The sequence below is a fragment of the Chlamydotis macqueenii genome, chromosome 11 (genome assembly GCF_036417535.1).
Source record: "Chlamydotis macqueenii isolate bChlMac1 chromosome 11, bChlMac1.mat, whole genome shotgun sequence".
Lineage (NCBI taxonomy): Eukaryota > Metazoa > Chordata > Aves > Otidiformes > Otididae > Chlamydotis > Chlamydotis macqueenii.
The window spans coordinates 6,949,751-6,968,505 of record NC_141566.1 but is presented as its reverse complement, the minus strand read 5'-3'; the positions used below and the strand labels follow the sequence as shown (position 1 = coordinate 6,968,505).

The 18,755-nt window shown below is 46.6% G+C and overlaps 1 protein-coding gene across 7 annotated transcripts in view; it reads right to left on the bottom strand.

Annotated features, from left to right (window-relative positions):
- Nucleotides 1–353: 353 nt before the first annotated feature.
- The window catches only part of SEPTIN6 (septin 6), a 30,695-nt gene continuing 12,293 nt past the window's right edge, over nucleotides 354–18,755 (bottom strand). The window contains exons 3-11 of one of the 7 annotated variants that reach the window (XM_086756749.1): nucleotides 16,658–16,853; nucleotides 15,632–15,818; nucleotides 15,232–15,393; nucleotides 9,548–9,644; nucleotides 9,112–9,280; nucleotides 8,475–8,607; nucleotides 8,035–8,225; nucleotides 6,003–6,046; nucleotides 876–2,302 (exon numbers count right to left, since the gene is read on the bottom strand). In XM_086756749.1, coding sequence (XP_086612875.1) covers nucleotides 6,043–6,046; nucleotides 8,035–8,225; nucleotides 8,475–8,607; nucleotides 9,112–9,280; nucleotides 9,548–9,644; nucleotides 15,232–15,393; nucleotides 15,632–15,818; nucleotides 16,658–16,853 — 1,139 coding nt within the window. In that variant the 3' untranslated portion in view covers nucleotides 876–2,302; nucleotides 6,003–6,042. The other 6 variants (XM_086756748.1, XM_086756747.1, XM_086756745.1 and 3 more) reach the window with 6 other exon arrangements.

The following is an 18,755-nucleotide window of genomic DNA, read 5'->3' as shown; positions in this document are numbered from 1 at the left end:
GCTTCCATGTGCGAAAAGGAAACAAAACCAGGAGGGGGAAAGAGAAGGTCGCGGCCTGGAGAAGCATGCGGCGAGCGGGCGAGGGCAGGACGGAGGGGCGAGGGCTGGCTCCAGCACACGCTGAGGGCACGGCACCCCGCTCAGCGGGACTCGGATGGACCACGGTTATTATCACATCAGCTGTCAGCATCGCCTCTCCCTCCTGATACTGCTAAGTTTTTTCTAACTTTAAACAAGAGGAGGTTAAGTTAGGGGAAAAAAAAAAAAAAAAAAGCAGCACTCAACCCACATCCACCAGCCAATGGAGCTTGTTTAATAAGGTGGTGAGACACAGCAGGACGCCAATGAAAACATACACTTGTTCTTACTTTATTTCTTTGTTAAAATTAAATATTTCGTGGCTGCCAACAGAGCAAATTGCAGCATGTTTATATTTCCTTTGACTCTGAACGCACAGTTTCCAAAACCAATCGAACAACAGCATATTGAAAATATTCCTTAGGCTTCACACCTCATGGAAGCCCATGACGTTTATATTATTAAAGACAAAAATTAGAAAAAAAAATATACCCATAACAATGTTTGAAAATGTATTCGCTACATCGTTAGTCCAAACATCACATTGCTGTTGCTCTTCAAAATTCCAGGTAAACAGTCAGTTCCCCCCCATGTTACCCTGTCTTGTCACACAAATTACAAGACACTTCAATTTTAGACACCATGCAAGTCAGTAAAAGAGCTTCTTTCCAAGACACTAACACTGAAGATTTGTTTCCCCCCTCCCCAGACATAAGACCCTTAAACTCTTCTAGAAGTGGCAGTCTTCTCCCTCAGACCCAGTGCAGCTGGCGAAGACAGATTAAAAAAAGCTACAGAGAGAGAAAGGGGGGGAAAAGAGAAAAAAAAAAAAGAAGATTAGCCAAAAAAAGAGAAAGACATTCAAAAAGCAAGAAAGAGAGATGCAACATGAAAACAGCTGACAGAAGAGATGGAACCTCCTTGTGGCACCTTCAAGGAAATCACACAAGTAAAACCTTTTTTCTTTAAAGTCTTTTAATAGACTTCACATAACTTTCGATAACATTCTAATAAGGCAAATGGTCAGGAAGAACAGCCAGTGATCTGCAGTATAGTAAAAAAAAGAAAGCTACATTAAATGGTTCTTTTAGCAGATAATCTAGAAATCATTGGCAGACTGATATTGACTGGTTTTGGCAGCAGGCTGACATTCGACAGCAGAAGTAGTAAATATGCATTTAAACTTGCTTAAAAAACCCCACCCCACAAACAGTCAAACACTTTTTATGGGAAATCAAATTGTATTAACGGTGAAGCAGAATACCTGAGAAAATACACTGCAACCAAGAGTTGTGACTGCCTTGTTTGCTGGCACCGGAGGCCAGACCATCGTGTGATCTGGGTTCCTGCGTACGGTTTCTGCTGCCGTGAGCAGCCAGCGTACGCAGAAACTGTTCTGAAGCTTTAGCATCATCAGACCTTCCACTGAAACTCTCAGCAGTGGCTTGCTCTACAACCAGCATTACCTATCACGGCTAGCTGCGAGGCGTGCTCATCTTCCACAAACCCAGGATTTGAAGGGTTTTTTATTGAAACTATTTGGCAGCAAGCATCCCTGATCTTTCAGCAGGGTCAGGACGTGCGGATTCACCCACATACAGAAAACTTAGCCTGCACACAGTGTGACTGAAGGGTCACAACAAGCAAGCCTGAAATGGAAATGAAGATTACGTGCTACTTTTCAGGTAGCAAGAGTGAGCAAAAGAAAAAATTAAAACAAATTTTTAAAGGTAGATGATGTCATGAAAATGACACCGAGTATAAAGATAAAAGAGTTTTTTATCTCTCACCGATAACTAAACTAAGGTGGTGTTGTCATTTTAACGTCACCAATAAATACATTAAAACTGCGTTGTTATTTTGCCAGCAAAAATAACTCACAGAACTTATTTCCACATCCCTTATTCATCTGGGTGGAGAGGGACCAGGAGAAAGGGGAATCCATTAATTGTAGGGGAAAAAAAAAAAAGTATGATTTAAAGTTGCAGCATCCCAAACCTTGTTAGGACTAATTTTACATTGTTTAATAAAAGTAATAACCACCAGTACATAGTAAAGACAGAATCACAATGAGGATATAGGAGAGCGCAAGGGTAACACCATGGAAAGGTCACAGCTGAAATGCTGTCACGTTTTATTAGACCCTCCAATTTAACAAGTAAACGAAGGTCCATTCCAGCCCATTGTATTCAAGGGTAATTACTCAGTACAGAGCCATGGGTTACTGTAAAAGAAGGGCAAAGAAAACAAAAAAACAAAAGAAGTGAATGTTAACCAGAATCGACTGTCTGATGAAGTCTTTATTCAAAAACAAAACTCATCCAGAAATACACAGAGAAGACACCTGCAGGCAAACCACAGTTGCACTTGGCCAGAGTGAACTCCTGGCCCCAGCGAGCAAAACACCCTCTTTTTCAGTGCAAATCTTGGAGTAAAACAAGGCTTTTGCTGAATAGAAAATATGAGAAGCGACCTGCCAGCATCTGTACACTTCTAAATAGATGCCAAATAAAAAAAAAAATAAAGGTAATACTTTTTGCATTAAAATCAGAAATTGTTGGAATCACTGAGAAGAAAGTCAAAGAAACATCATCGTCTTTCTTCACAAACACTGATATGTACAGCAAGGTGACCAGCTTTCCCTGAGATTGGATCCAGGATGTGCATCCGGGCCAGCACACTGAGAGGGAGACAAGGCAAGAGATCCTTCGTGACCCCTGCGGCATTCAGAGAACACTTAGTTGCAAACTGTGGATCCAAGTTTGAGAATCCCCCGAGGCTGGGGACTAGAGGTTTGGACTCAGGCTCGTGCCTGTGAGGATGCCAAGTTTTGCAAAAAGTCCTTTAAAATAATTTGAGTCACACATGGCAGCACAGGGGGGTAACGAGGGGTTAGATGTAGCAGATTAAAATGGGGAGAGGGCAGCCAGTCTCTTCAGACAGCATGTCCCACCCCACGGCAGCACGGGGTTGCGTTTGCAGCGGTCCCACGACAGGGGCTCCATGCACACCGCCAAGCGGCTGCGCTCTCTTACCGTGCAGCCCTCGCCCAAAAGGGAGGGAGAGACAAAAACCCGGGCAGCTGAGAAGAGGGGACACTAGCCCTACGAGCGCTCGGCCGCCCGCTACTGCCCGAAGGGGAAGAGGTATCAGCAACGAGCATTTCTTGCCAGTTCCACGTAGGCTATTGCTGAGTTCTTTACAAGAACCATAACCCAAACCAGCCAAGGGTGAGGACTCTCGCTTAAAACAAAACGGTGAGCGCAGGAAGGGAGCAATGAGTAAAGGTGAGCAAACAGGCACAATGGCATAGCTGCGTGTTAACCGAATGTGGGGGCATTCGCTTCTGGTGTGAAGGGAAAGGTTCTACAGGAAACCCGAACTGAAAATGAAAGAAAAAGGCAGATTAATGGTTTTATGGATTAATGAAAAAAAAAAAAAAACCCAAAAAAAAAAACCAAACCAACCCAAAAAAAGGGAATATAAGTGTTTCCTAACACACACACAAAAAGGGAAATGCTGCTAAGTGTTAATAAGGTTTAATTTGATTACAAAACATGCTTTATGCAGACACACACATGCATACACACACACGCTCAGCAGTGGGATGAACCAGATTTATTTTCTAAAACAATCCCTTCACAGTTTTGCAAGCTGCAGGACTCATCAACTGACTTGTTTGTATCCTTGCTAAACAGTGGAGCCCTGCAATACTTTATGGATCAATATGGAGAGTATTTTTCTGAATTCTGGAAAAGTACCATATATACATATTTAATTTAGGAAGGACAAATGCCCATTGAAAAACACACTGTCTGCATTTGTATAGTGGGAACAAAGGATTTCATTTCATTCAAAGCCCGGCACACAACAGCGTACAGTTACGAGGACTGCCAAAAGCAATCCAAAACCAACAAATATCAGTAATGTTCACTCTAACTGCACTTCAGCCGTGCCTTCGTACTCAGCACCAGAACGAACACTGTTATTCTTTGAGCTTATTTTTCCACATTCAGAGCCCAATAAGCTGAGAATTGTTCTTCCCATTGTTTTACAGTTACCGTTGGCAGCAGAGACATTAATTCAATCGGACTGCTCAGGACGACCGCAAGCTCCAGTTTGAGGCGGTGCAAGACCCTTCTGAAGCTCTTCTGTTAAGTGGAACGTCCCATTGAAATTAAATTCAAATGCTTCTCACTGACAGCATAATGTTTACTTGCTTTTCCATTTCCCTTGGTGGAGCTCAGAGGGAAGGAATCCTGCAATCAGCTTTTCCCTATTTAAGGGAAGTAAGTTAGTCTGGACTGTATCCTGGAGAGAATGTAAATCCTAGCTTTGTCTGCAGGAAAGGGTGGACTTGAGGCTGAGTTTTTAGGGTGTTTCATAGTTAAGTGCTGCTGTTCCAACAGGTCCCTTCTCCGAGAGAAGGTGCCGTCACCCTTGCCTTGGATAGTAAGTATTGCTGCTCGGTCAAGAAGCAAGACATTCCTGTGGGAGCTTTCTTTTTCCTCTCACCAGAGAATCAACAGCAAATTAAAAAGGCTCAATTAAACACACTCAACCTAGCTAATGACCACCGTCATTAGCAGTTTAACTAATAACTCTAATGAGGATGCTGCTCTCCTGCCAGGCAGGTGCATTTCTTAGGCATCTTTGTTTAAATGAGCCTTCATTTTACAATAGATGCTGGCACTTTGCACTGCAGACACTTACTTATGTGAGGTTTGTTAACCCTTTCAGACAATCTTATCTGTTCCACAAGCCTGCCCATGACTACGTGGCCACCTACTTCTCTGCTCACATGAGGGCAGAGACACTCTGGACAGAGTCACAGCAACTGGGGCAGAGCAGACCCACAGCATAACACCGCTGACAGGGCTCTGCTCCAGTGGGAACTCTCCACGCCTTGGCAAAACTCCTCAGAAACTCAGATGGTGGACTTATTCAGGGGGAAGGTGCTCTGGCAGGCTTCCTGGCCACACCTTGAATACAGCCCTCTTCTACCACTAGCCTGACCCTAACCGTGGGCACAGCTCCCAGGAGTGTGGGGCTGTGTCTGTCTACTGCAACTGAACATCCAGTCCATGGGTGACCCATCTGACTGTTAAAAACATCATGAAGTCTCTCAGTCTGTCTTCAGAGCCTTCACTAACTGCTGAACGTTCAGCCCATCATCTCTCATGGTTTCGGACAAGTAACTATAACCAGTCAGGAGGTGAATATTGGTTTGGTTACTGGGCAGTAGCTTCTTTAACACCTCCTCATACATACACACACACACACACACACACACACATGGTTTAGTGATTCTCTGGTGCTTTGGGACAAAGCACAGCTCTAGGTTGGGCAGATTTTACCATCTGTTAGTAAGTGAAGCGGGGGACAGAAACTAGTGTTGCATCTACCTTCGCTTGCTAACCACAAGTTAACACTGCAGCTTGGAGGGGTGGGAAGGAAGGAGGAGAAAGGGAAAAGACATTTTCATGGCTAGTTGGGTTCTACCATCGGCACCACATCTCCATAGCAATTGTTGCTACAGTATCAACATGGCCTACAGGATTAAAGAATATAATTTCTTTCCAAAATAATATAATTTATTTCTAAGGGAGATGGAATAAAGAAAATGGAGCCAACAAAGTGCTGGGAAGGTTTCAAAGGAAGAGGACCTAATCCTTATTTTTCTATGTTTCGTGTCCTAATACGGAGTCTCTCTGCATTTTACTTTCCAGAATCTTTGAAGACAAACTTCTTTGCATCCTTTTTCTACTACTTGTGTAGAGAGACTGGTAGAGCATGTACAGTGAGGGTGAAAGCAGGGGAAGACAGAGATAATACTTAAAGGTCTCCGGGCTTGCACAGGGTCTGCTTTTTTAGGAACCGTAACTGATCCCACTGTGAGGTCTGTATTAGTCAATGACGCTTACCAGGACAATGTGCCTCATGCACCATGCAGCCAAACAGCAGCTAACTGTAAAACAGCATACATGTGAGAGCTAATAATGATGGTAATGATGTAACAACAACAACAAAAAAGAAATCAAGTCATGATTAGTGCAAATTAAAGAGCTTGGGTTTAAAAGAGTCCCCTGGGAAAGAAAAAGGCTAGTGTCAGCCTAGGTTACAGTCAGAAAAAGGTTACTGCCAGCCACTAGTAAACAAGATACAATTAAGCTACAGCTTGTGAAATTCAGGGATTGTTAGAGATACTTATGATCTAAATACTGAAATGAATTATTAAGGACAATTGGAGAAGTTACAGAGTAAAGAAAGCAGCACCATTTTTAACACAGCTATTTTCCTGGAGGAGAGAGAGGCCTCCTAACATCTTCCCAAGCCTTACTCAAGCACTGGCCTTTCTCTTTCATGGAGCTTTCTGTGTCCTTGACGGGCAAGGACAGTACCAATGCTTTTCCATATGAATGTGCCTGGAGTCAAGGAGCTCTTCCGAGATCACAACTGCTTCTAGGAACAAGAGTGTGACCTGGGCCAGTGACTAATTGCTCATAGTACAGGGTGTGTCTCCCTTTTCTGCATTCCTGACCCTGACTGATCTCAGGGCTGAAGTCTGCAGTCCTCAGTGTGCAGATGTCTGAGGACTCTGAGCATGAAAGAACTCAGTATTCCTCACACAGTTCAGGCTAGGGAGAGCAGTCTATCCCCAGTCAGCCTCAGGCTCCTCAGCATGAAAAGACATTAAAACCCCCTGAAGGTAATTCAAAAGAGCAAATCAAAATATGCAGTGGAAAAAGGAACAGACAAGTGAGAAAAGGGCAGCACTAATTGCTCATCGCAAAAGAATGTTGACGTTGAAGCAGCTCCAGCTCAAAACTAAAAAGACTAAACCAGGATCTCATTCTGGTTATTGGGTTTTTCCTCTCCTGTCTCATTTGATTCCAAGCTGAACAGGCAGGGGCTATTTTCCCTGACAAACGGTGCTGTCAGCTCTTTGGGCATGTGCCATATTGTTCATATTAACAGCACTGCTCCGTGTACTTAAGACTGGCCAGCGCGGGCAAGATCTCCTCTGGATTTGCCCCAGCAGTGTGCAGAGAGGGGATTATGGCAGCGATATAGAAACCAGACCCCTTTATCTGCGCACCGCGCTCTGTGCACATGCTAAGGTAGCGCAGCACTCCATTTCAGGAAACATACTACAGTGAGAAGAAGAGGAACTCCCCATTGCTAGGTGAACAGGGAGGACATTCAGCTGCACAGCTGGTTGCTCTTAAGGAGCATTAGGAGCCTTGCATGGGCACTGCAGACAGCCCAGACCACAGGACCCTGATGAGGGGCTCGATCCTGTCACACCAGTCCCTGGCATGGGGAACTTCTGCTAAAGCCATGCAGTATCTCACTGTCTCTGTGGAGGGCAGAAAGCTGATCTAGAGCTGGAGAAGAGTACTAGCACTAACAACGAGCTATGACCTGTCCCCTCATTTTGCAGCCTTATATTTTGCAGATTCCAGAATGCAAGGCTATTAGTCTTCCTGAATAATTCCTACAGTGTAAGCTTTTTCCAAACCTAAACAAAAGACTCTGAGACAGGACATGCTCCTCTCTGGGGATAGGGGGACATCCCTGCTACCCACACCCTAGCCTTGGCAGCCAACACAGAATCATAGAATAGTTGGGGCTGGAAAGGACCTTTGTTCCACTTCATTACGAGCACTGACAGACCAAGGGAGGAGCAGGGAATCTCAGGGAATAAAAATAAGTTAATCCTCTCCCATGCTGTCAGCAAGCAATAAGGGAAGTTAGCACTGCTCCCTGCTCTTCAGGATGACAGCTAAAGGCAAAGTGCTTCCAGCTACTGCTCAAGCCTTACTAGGGATTAAATCTGGCTGCAAACCTTCCCCTGATAAGAACTGGTTAGGTTGGGAGAGATAATGAACACCCATAAAAACAGTAAAAGAGAACGATTAATAAAAAGAAAATATCATTGAGTTAGCAACTTACTTTTTCCTTTCTTTATCTCTTTTAAGAGTTTGCGATCCTCCAGCCTGCTGAGCCTGAGACTGGAGCAACTCGGCTGCTGTCTTCCTTTGTTTAAATGCATTTACTTCATCGTCCAGAGACTTCTTCTTATCCTCTAGCTTCTTTTTTTCATCCTGATGTAACTTCTTCAGGCGATCAAACTTTTCGTGCAGCTAGAGCGAAAGGAGAGAAGTGAGCAAGACCCAGCACTAACAGATATTCTGTTCACAGGAAAAGAGGAAAATAGAAGGATCCCACGAGATCTGAGCCTGCAAGTCCCAAGCGATCCCAAGTTAAACTTTAGAATTCCTGATAAGAAAGTCCTAAACTGCACTCTGCAGAAAATCCTTTGGCAGCAGCTACCTCCTTGGGAGTGCATCTATCCCTCAGAACCATGAAGAAACAAGTACTGCAGGCTTCACCTCTTTTTCAGCCTCCTTCAGCTCTGCTTCTTTTTCCTTGACCCTCTGGACAAACATTTGCCTCATTGCCTCTTCCTTTTTTTGCAGCTCCCCCAGAAACTCATTTCTTTTGGCTTCGTAAGTTTCTTGTAAGCTAAAAAGAAAGGAAAGTCCAGTGATACGACTTGGGATAAACTCTGCTTCCCTTGAGCCTCTGAAAGCAGGCCCTCACCATGAATACAGCTTGTCCACGGCACATTTGCTGCTCACCCACCCATGCACGCCCAAGGTCATCTTTATCCAGCTATTTCTGGGGTCTGTAAGCTATTGCACTTTTCTAATGTGTAATATTGCACAATTCAAAGAGACCAGCTGGCAACAAACACTAGTTCAGAGGGACGCTGCTGCATCTCTGCAGCATGGACATTTCTACTCCTATACTTGCAGTTTCACAGCCAATCCTGCACATGCTCGCTGTGTTTTCACCTTCTCTCACTCAGCCAGCACCTTTGCCGAACTCTGGATTTATCTGACCTGGCAGGTTTTCTTGCTGCATTGGTTCTTTACGTGCTCTCTCAAGGACACACACGTACATGCACACACGCAGTGCATCCAACAATGCTTCTCTCACGCTCTCCTACCTCCTCCAGGGACCCACCTGAAGGGTTTGCTGTCTGGATCGGTGTCCTTGAAACCCATCTCTTCCAGTTTACATCGCCGGTACAGCTCATAGTGGCGTGTGTGAGTCTGTTCACGAAGGTCTTCCATGTTTACGCGGATCAGCATCTCCCGCAGCTTCACAAAGTCGCAGTGAGCTTCATTCTCCACTGTAAGAAGACATGATAAGGAGTAAAATGGGGGCAGAAACAAAAGATCTCTTCCCACATTCCCCACCTGCCTACTCCTCTAGCAGGTTTACCAGCCCTTCAGAGCAGAGAAAACTGTCACTACAGGCCTGACACAAGGATTTAACAAAGGATCATTCCCAGTGAGATACTGAAGTCCAGCAGGCCCTTGTTCCTCTTATGAGAGCCCACTGCCTCCTGGCAGAAGCGTCCCCGTTCGTGCCATGAACATCCCAGGGCTGAACTCACCCTGCACTGTGCCCCAGGGGTACTGACGAGCTTTCATCATTTTGTTTCCTATTTTCAGCTCCTCCGTGCTCCCGATCACTGCAAACGGCAAGTGGGCCTGGAACACATTTAACGACACCCACGTTAGTCCCTCTCAACCCTGGCTGACTTGCCAGCACACAGAGATTAGCACAGCCACTGAGCAGGACAGTCATTATGCACACGCTAATCTCAGGGAGTCTAGTCACTGGCCACTAGCCCAAGACAAGGCAGGAGAAGGGAGGGTCCTTTTTGGAAACCTTGTTAGTGCTACCACTCTATATCCTCTACCTGGCTGATGTGAGCCAGTGCAAGACAGGCATCAGAACGACAGCTTGAACAACGCGCTGCGCGGCTCTGACTGCGGTGCTGTCCCGGGGGCTTGCCGTGGCTGAGGAGAACATCTGCACAGGCACAGAAGCAATAAAAGAGGTCTTGGAGGCTTCTTGATTTTATCCCCCCACCACTCCCTCAGCTCACACTGGAGCACAAGACAACTCGCTCTGTCGGATCAGGAGGTTGGAGTCCCTCCTTCACCCAGTAACAGCTCTTTCCTCCCCGCTTGCTTCAGCCCTGGAGGGGCTGAATGCATCCCTGCACCGAATCAGCCTCCACGTCCACGCGTGCCCTGAGGTCTGCCCCAGGCTGAGCTGGGAAGGCCTCTGCATTCCCTGGGGCTGTGCTGAGCCTGCCCCATGCTAACACTCCACAGCACCTCACGCCTCCTGCGGCTGGGTTGAGGCTCACCCTCAGCACTCCCTCTCCCAAATCCCGTAGCACTCCCTTATCAAAACTGGTTCTGAGAAGCCCAAAGGAGTGCCAATGGCTTTATAAAATCCTCACAATGTTGATGCTATGCGCACCCACTGCTAGATGGCTCATAGCTAGAGGACAAAGGAGGTAAAATCCAGGGATCGCACCCATGAGGAGGGACCCTAGGGACAGCAGAGCAGAGCTGTACCGCTAGCTCAGTCGTGCCCTGTTACGCTCTTCAAGCCGAGACACACACTCCACGTAGTACCGTTGTTGCAAGTACCTGAAGGCTGACTGAGAACAAGAGGGATTTGCTTTTCAAAAACTCAGAAATAAAAATCAGTCACTTCTTAAGACACTTTTTGCCTTCTGCAGAGACTAAGAGACTCACCCAGTGCAAGCTCAGTGGAACTGGAACAGGAACACCCCCGATACCTCTCTAGGCTCAGAAGACCTCACCTTACACTCCCCTCATTCCCCAAACTCAGGCAGCCAAGCAAACCCCCCGGACACCGCTATGGTACTTTGCTGCATGTATCTGTTGTGCAATAAGCAAGATCTCTCCCCACCTCCGCTTGCTCATGGGAACTGTACTGCATTCTGCCAAGCTGCAAAGAAGTCAAGTGCAAGGTTTCAGCACTTAAAAATAAAGTTGCCAGCTCCCTCCACCCACCCCTTCTGCTGAGTTTTGTGCAGTGACATTTGGTAGCTAGAGCTTTTAAAGTGCACTGAGTTCTGGGTAATTAAAAGGGCCCCAGGAAGTCAACTATATGGAAAACCAGTGACACTGGATTGCTCTCAAGAGCAGTCAATGAAGTTTTAATTCCACAGGCTATCTGAAAACTTGGACAAGTTCATGACAGCCGGTACAAGCAAAAGATTTCAGAGATTATGTTTTCTGATTTCAGAGTGCAGCTCATACAGTACAACTGCAAATACAGCAAACCAGCCTGCAAGCACTCACAAAGACAAGCTCTTTAGCTTTTATTTTTTGGCCTCCCAGCTCTTGCATGGGACACACACAGAGTAAGCAGGGCTGGTGGTCAGTCTGATGGGGCCATCCTGGGCCACGCAGAGGCTCTGCGCACCGGGGCCTCCTGGGCCACACCCCACGCTGAGTTACCTTTGCCATCACACAGATGTGCCAGCATCTGGAGGGATGCAGGTCAGCACAGAGCCGCGCCTGCTCTGCGCAGGGTACATTCCCTGTGGCAGAGGCCAAGGAAAGCGCTCCCCCAAGTTGAAGGAATCTGATTTTCAGCAGAAAGCTGACTAATTGCAAAGGGCAGGGGATACAAAACACTGGAAGGGAAGGAAACAAAGCTGTCTCAACTGAACAGCCTCCATACCGCAACATGAGGGAAAGTCCCCTAGCCAGCTTTCAATGGAATAATTTGCTGCCTCATTTCTCTAAGCTATGTTTTTTCCTGCCTTCAAGACAGACCACACACAAGCAGCTGCACTGTCCACAAACACTTCTGCACATGGGGTCAAGAAGGACCATCAGCAGTCTCTATGGAGCAGGTCACTGCCTCTCCACCAACTGCAAACAGGCCTTGCATGTCCCGCAGCGTCCTGTTGTGCAGTCACTGTCAGGCAGCCCGACGGGAAAGAGGGCAAGTGGAGACACCAGGGCTGAGCAAGGGCCACATGCCACCTTTGGCTGCTCTGGGAGGAACCAGAGACATCACACCATGGGGACACGTTGGCTACCACCAGGCACTGGGTGGGCTCTTCACCTACTGCAGGTCAGGCTCCTCACTACAGGATACACTGGAACTGGTCCAACTGCTGGAAACTCTGAAACACCCCAGGTACTAAACCCCACAAAGGCTACAGCCTCCTCTGCAGGCCTACACACTGCTATGTCCAGAGGAAAAGCCATCGCAGTTCTGTGGCACCTGAGGTTTCAGGCAAGCTGCGTCCCCTCCAGGACAAAGGATCAGGCAAATGTTTGCAAGAGAGGCAGCGTGCTCCCCACTGGTGACCCTTTCCTCCACAGCCCACCAGAGCTGCCCACTTCTCTCTTCTTCCCATCCTGCCGCTTCCAGACCTCCCTGTTGGCTTCTTCAGACTGTTCATGAGGAGCATCCCATGGCCAGCTTCTCCCACAGCTGTTTGTTTGTCTCCCAATGCTTTTTGTTTTCTTCATATCCAGGTCTTCAGGAGAGTGAAGTAAGGGGACTTTCAAGGGACAAAGTGAGTGATGGGAGCAAGAAGAGCAACCTGAGACAGCGGCAAAACCAGCATGCTATGCCTGCACAGGCACAGCCTGAACCTTGGCCATCCACGTGCCCAGTTACCCTAAAGAGCAGAATCACCTCTCCCACCGGTACCAACTGTTTGGCTGCTGTCTTTGCCAGGGAGAAAGTGCTGGTGATTTCCTTCTTCCATCAGCAAGGAAGTTCCAACTCCCACCATGTGGGACAGCTCATGTAACTGCATCTGGTTTCATTTAACTAGCAGGTGCAGGGAGAATATTTTCCTTAGTAATTAGGCTAATTAATTCAAAATGGAAAAGCCAACAGGGAGTTGAAAGAATAGGAGAGCTTGTTTTTCTTATTTGGTTTAAGAATAAAATCCAGATGGGAAGAGACCTAAAGAATTTTGGACAGTGTTTTCTCTGAACTTGTACATATACGCTTGGTGAGATTCTCAAAAATAACAGATTAGTTTCAAGAAAAATCAGGAATCTTGTTCTGAAGATTTGTTTAATCTGATTATTTTCTAAATACTTCAGTTGACAGCTTTGTTCACAGTTAAATATTTTTGTTTCTGATCACGATGGCACAGATTTTAAATCCTTCAGTTAATCAATTCCTGCCAGATCAGGCAATATTTTCTTTGTTTAGTAAGCCAATCTGGAATCATAATGCTCTGGAAATAAATTTCTAAGGCACCCAGCACAAGTGGATATAATGATGTAAAATGCATATGAAATAGTGGGTTTGCATATTTTAAAGCCTAATTTTACTTTTCATGCAAAAGACAACCAATGGAGGTTATAAGCAAAACATTAAGTAATCAAAAGACCAGTCTCAATTTTCTCTGTGATTAAAAAAGAAAAAAAAAAAAAAAAGTAACTGATCAGAGAAGTTGCTGGTCAGCAAGAAGCACTATTTAAGCATGAAGACTGCACTTATAACCTTTCAAAGATGTTGATCTGTAACCGGCAAAGACAATGAAACTTTCTGTAGAGAAGTACAAACACAAAGGTTAAGGCAACAGATTTAAAGCAAAGCTTCCCATTCCTCAATTTTAAACATGACTAAAATGGGCAATTTTAGTCACAAACCTAAATCAACCCATCCTGGCTCTTTTACTGGTCTCAGTCCCTCCACAAGCTCATCTCCTGACCTGAAGCATAAGCAGATTTGTCTTCTGTTGCTAATAAAATCAGTTTTTGGATACAAGTTTTCCAGGCTTGCAATACTGCCTTGATCAGATTCAGGTTCTGGCCTGCTTAGTCTTCATAAAGCTGGTAATTATAATTTATATCAGTTTAACGAAGGCTTTAAATAGTTGATCTCTCTATGCAACGGCTGTCACAACCCAGAACATCTACAACCTGAGACAGCAATTCCCTCCCAGGAGACACGTAAACAGCTTAAGGGAAAGACGAGCAGAGGTTTATCTCTGTCTTCAGAAGGGCCAAGGGGAGAGGACTTCTCCCTTCATCACACTCTGGTTCCTTGAGGATGGAGTGACGTTGTGTCTTCGTTTCCAGGAGTAACTGTATTCCTATGCAGTGAGAGCATTAAGCACTGAGAAAGATGCCATCACAAAAGCACTCTGACCAGGAAACCACCACTGACAGCTCTTCTGTTAGGACAAACTTCATGTTTCTTTCAAGCCTCTCCACAACACTCTACAACTATTAATATTAGATCAAGAAAGGACACAAAAGCACATCAGCTAGACCTGTACTTTATCAACAGCAGTTCAGAAAGCAACTTCCCCTAGTTGCTTTCCTGTAAAAAGCCTTCTGGAAAATGGGAGCACGGTCAGGATGCGCTGCCAGAGGGACCAAGGGACAGCTTGCTCCGTCTTCAGGGAGCCACAGACAGGCACCCACAATGCTGGGAACGCCAGAGCCAGCACGAGCACCTGCAGGCACCTTGAGACATGCCTGGCCCAGGTTGTGCGCTGTATTTCACATGTTGCTGGTTAAGCCTTGTAACTCCTTGCCACAGGATCCTGGAAGTTCACTGGTAGGGGGGCATCAGGTGATGCATGGGACAGAAATCTAGAGAAACCCTTTCGCTGAATGGGGTTGGATGCTGGGGAAGTATTGGGGGGGGAAGTGAAGCATCATATACATTCCGTCTCTTACACACTCCAAAAGTGACCAAAAGCAGACGTTTAGGGAAGAGAAGGGCCTGGGCTGGATGGCCCTCTGGTCCCACCGTTGTGTTTTATTTCTCACATCAGCACTTCTATGTAGCTCAAGGGAAGCCACTGTTCTAACCAGCCTCTTTGCATCCCCATTCCTCCATTCTGGACAGCAGCAGGGAGCAGAGAGGTGCACGCCTGGAGACAGCCTGCCCCTCACACCAGACGGGTAATACCCACCTGATTATTTTGTAACCCAGGTCTGTCCTTGCCCTGCACAGCCAGGCCTCACCACCTGTCTAATTTCTTACAAGTCCCTCAACAGACATGCATTCAGACAAGGAAGGGGTTCAAAACCAGTCTGTTTTCTGACCCAAAAAGCCCACCAGCGAGGCAGTCCCCTACCACAAGGCTCTGCCAGCCTAGGGTGACATTACAAGGATGGGATCCCTGTGAAATCCTCTGGTTTTAAGACACAAAATATAAAAGGGAAAGTGGATTTAAGAAGCACCCCAATACGGGTGACCAACCCCTACAGTGACAGTGCTGTACCAGGAGAGAGGAGGCACGGAGTCACTTACATTCATTGTCCCATTTATCTCCGCCACTGATTCATCATCTGTTGGGAACTGGTAGATCTGAACTCCGTTACTGACCAGTTCGCTTGTGATTTTAATTTTAAATTTGGTCAGCTCACTCTTGGAAATGGCATCTGATTTGGCAATGATGGGAATGATGTTCACCTAGAAAGGAACAGAGCGGTAAGAAGTCCTCAGCTTTGCTCCAGGGAGTTTTTCCAAGTCTGCAATACAAGTTACAAACACTTAACAGTGCTCAATAAACCTACAGAATTTATCTGCCAACCCAGGCATCTCCACTAGCATAAGGGCTACTCAGGGTGGGGAGATGTGCTCTGGAAAAGCAGCAGCCTTTCTGCCATACACACAGCAAACCTGCCCAGTAAGAGTTAAACGCGCCTACCTTGCTGTCAAGCTTCTTCATTGTTACCAAGTCCAGGGATTTCAGTGAGTGGCCTGTCGGAGCAATGAAGTATAAGCAAGCGTGGATCCGGGTGTCGTGGTAGTTGTGCAAGACCCTTTTTATCTTCAGTTCTTCTTGCAAGTAGGCTTCAAACTGAGCATCAATGAACTCAACGATGGGCTTATAGCTTTGGTGACAGGAATAAAAATGAATAAAAAAAAAAAAGTTATACAACTCACAGTCTGAGAGGTAAACAGGCAGCGCTCCTTTGCGTGCTTTTAAGAAACAACTTGCTTGTTAGATTTCACTTACCAAGACCAGTTCTCTCAATCTCCCTTCCTCCCCACCAACAAGAAATTTTAAAGCTGCACTACTGACAAGAAGATGTGGTCCTGTATCAGACTCTAGCAGCCTGTTTGACAAAACACAGTATTGGAAATTCAGCAGAGGACAGGAGACACACCATCCTCTCCAGGGAAAGTGGACTCTCAGACTTTGAAGTGTGAGGGTGAGAGATTTTTTTAAAAGGAAGGATAATGTAGACTCATTTGCAGCAGCGTGTAACCCTTGTTTGCACTCAGGGAGCGAACGGCAAACTTCCCCAGGGCATCTCACTGCATATTTATCTTTGGCAGCACGGCAGAGCCTGCCAGAAGCAGCTGTTAAGCCAAGCGGTCCCTAGACCATGCCAGCGGTTTGGTTGGCAGCTTGCGGTCAGCACAGCACAAGGAAACAAGTGCAGATGCCCTGGAGCTCCCCGCACCAGAGAAATTTGGGAAGAAGGCTGCCAGCAGGGCAGATATTGTTCTGACAGCATGAGAAAAGCTGCTTTGATAGCTAGAGCAGTGCTGACACACCACAGCCTCTGTCCTCTCTTCTGCCTCTCCAATCCCAAAGAGACAACAAGGACAATCCATAAGAAGGAAGGAGGAAAACTTGACAGTGCAGCCTGGCCCAACTAGGGCACAGAGACACCCTGCACAAGAAAACCAGGTCACAATACAGCCTCTTTCCCCCTTCACTTACCTGTCCTCTTTGTTGATCTGATCCCCAAAGCCCACTGTGCTCACAATAGTCAGTTTGAGGTTGACGTTGCTCTCCTGCAGGTCGTAGGTATTGGATTTCAGCTGGACCCCAGGCTGTGAGTGAGATGCTGGGTCACCTTCAAACTTGGTGTTGAAAAGTGTGTCCATGAGGGTGGACTTACCAAGGCCAGTTTCCCCTGTTGGAGAAAAAGAGAGTTGAAATGTTCTGTTGAATATTAATATGGCTTGGCCTTTCAGCTTCCAAACATTAACAGGGGTGAAATTGTAGCAGATGAAAGCAGATCTCACGCTCCACAGGGATCGTCTGGCAAACAGAAAGCCATGTACAATGGGAGGTCTGTATTCCGGGCAAATTACATTTCACAGTCTAATGGCCATTAATATCGTTAGAAAATAGAGATGAAAAGAAAGATGTGAAAAGGCAACGGGGAAAGCATCGTTCAGATCCTGCATAAACCCACAACTACACAACAGAAGATGCTATTTTCATTAAAAAGTGGGAGGTGGAATGGGGCTCATTACCATTTCCAAAAAAAAGATGCTCCAGATCAATACGTCTCTAATAAGCAGACACTGAAATAGCCTCCTTCCATGCAGAAACACCGAGAGTTGGTTCCAGTCCTATAGCAAATTCTGCAGTTGGTTTCTTGTACCCGCAACAGACTGAGTTGGGAGATCAGCCTTCTAGACTGGGAGAGGACATTTTCTGTAATATCTGATTTCCATACCTTACCAGCTACACAAGCTATACAATAGTCCAACATCTGCTTCCAGAAGTTCTGCAGCATTCAACTGCTATTTGGATGCCATCTATCAACGGGGAACTATTTCCTTGTCTGGAAGGAAGAGACAAATCCCAGAGACCAGTCTTAAATTTGTTTTAAACACACCCCAGGAAGAACAAAACAAATCCCTCCATGCACTCATTCCACAGGGCAGCCTCCCTTACCACGCTCCGACAACAGAGCCAGCTTTCAGAGCTCAAAGGATCTGACTTCACGCTAAACCCGTAAGCAGTCTGGTTTGCTGCCCTGTGAGGGCTGCTGTGTTTTGGGGAAACAGCGATTCCTGAGCTGCCCAGCTGGCCTGTGCTGAAAATTCAGGAGCCGGCTGAACCCCACTCGCTGTGAAGGCTGCTCCTCCAGCCCGCTGCGGCACCACAGGGAGGCTGTGTCTGGCTGAAGCAGCCTTCCCCTCCCTCCCTGAGCTCTCAGCTCCCAACCCAGACAACTTCATCATTTTCCTACTTTGCTCAGAAGAAAAGAGCTTCTTATTTTTGTAGCTTTAGAGCCCTGCAACAGATCCAAACTTACATGAAATGCTCAATTCAACAAGGGGAAACTCCTCCCCATTCTCCCCGGTCCAAGTCTTTGAGCCTCACCCCTGCAAGCAGGCAAATTCCTCTCTCGACCCCAGAAGGGACATCTCTCACTCAAGGCTGAAGTACAGGACAGGCAGGGCACGGCAAACATCCACTGCTCTGATTGCCAGGATCATGTATCAAGTATCTCTCCAGAGGCAGCAAGATTCACTAACATCTGAAAGTCAATGCTCACTTTGAGCTGCAGAGCTGCCTGGGAGCCGGCTGAGAGCTTCCACCACCGATTAATGCCAGCTACAGCCAGAACAGCCACAAGTCCAGCTGCTCTTCACACCAATCTCGTTTGCAACCTGAAGGGGAGAAGAGGGGTTCAGCACCAGGAGCTGGCGTTGCTGCAATCCCTCGAGCTACGTCACTGCATCAGGTGTATCTACCACACCGCCGACCAGAGTGCACCGGCATGAGGAAGGGAGAGGGACCCAACAAAGCACAAAGTTATCTCTGTCACTGGAAGAATGAGCTACACCATTCACAAGACTCATGGCTGATCACAGCAAGCTCTTCAGTGACTTGCAGTCTCACAGTCTGGGCTTTTGGGGCACCATTTACTCTAAATGGGGAGCAGGTGCGTAAAGCACAGCAGACCAGAGCATCGCCAGGGTTTGGGTGAGGATTCTGAGAGTGAACAGCAGACAGCCTGCACAACCCACCAGGCCTTTCTCAGGGATTCCAGGAAAACATCAGTGTGGAGAAATAA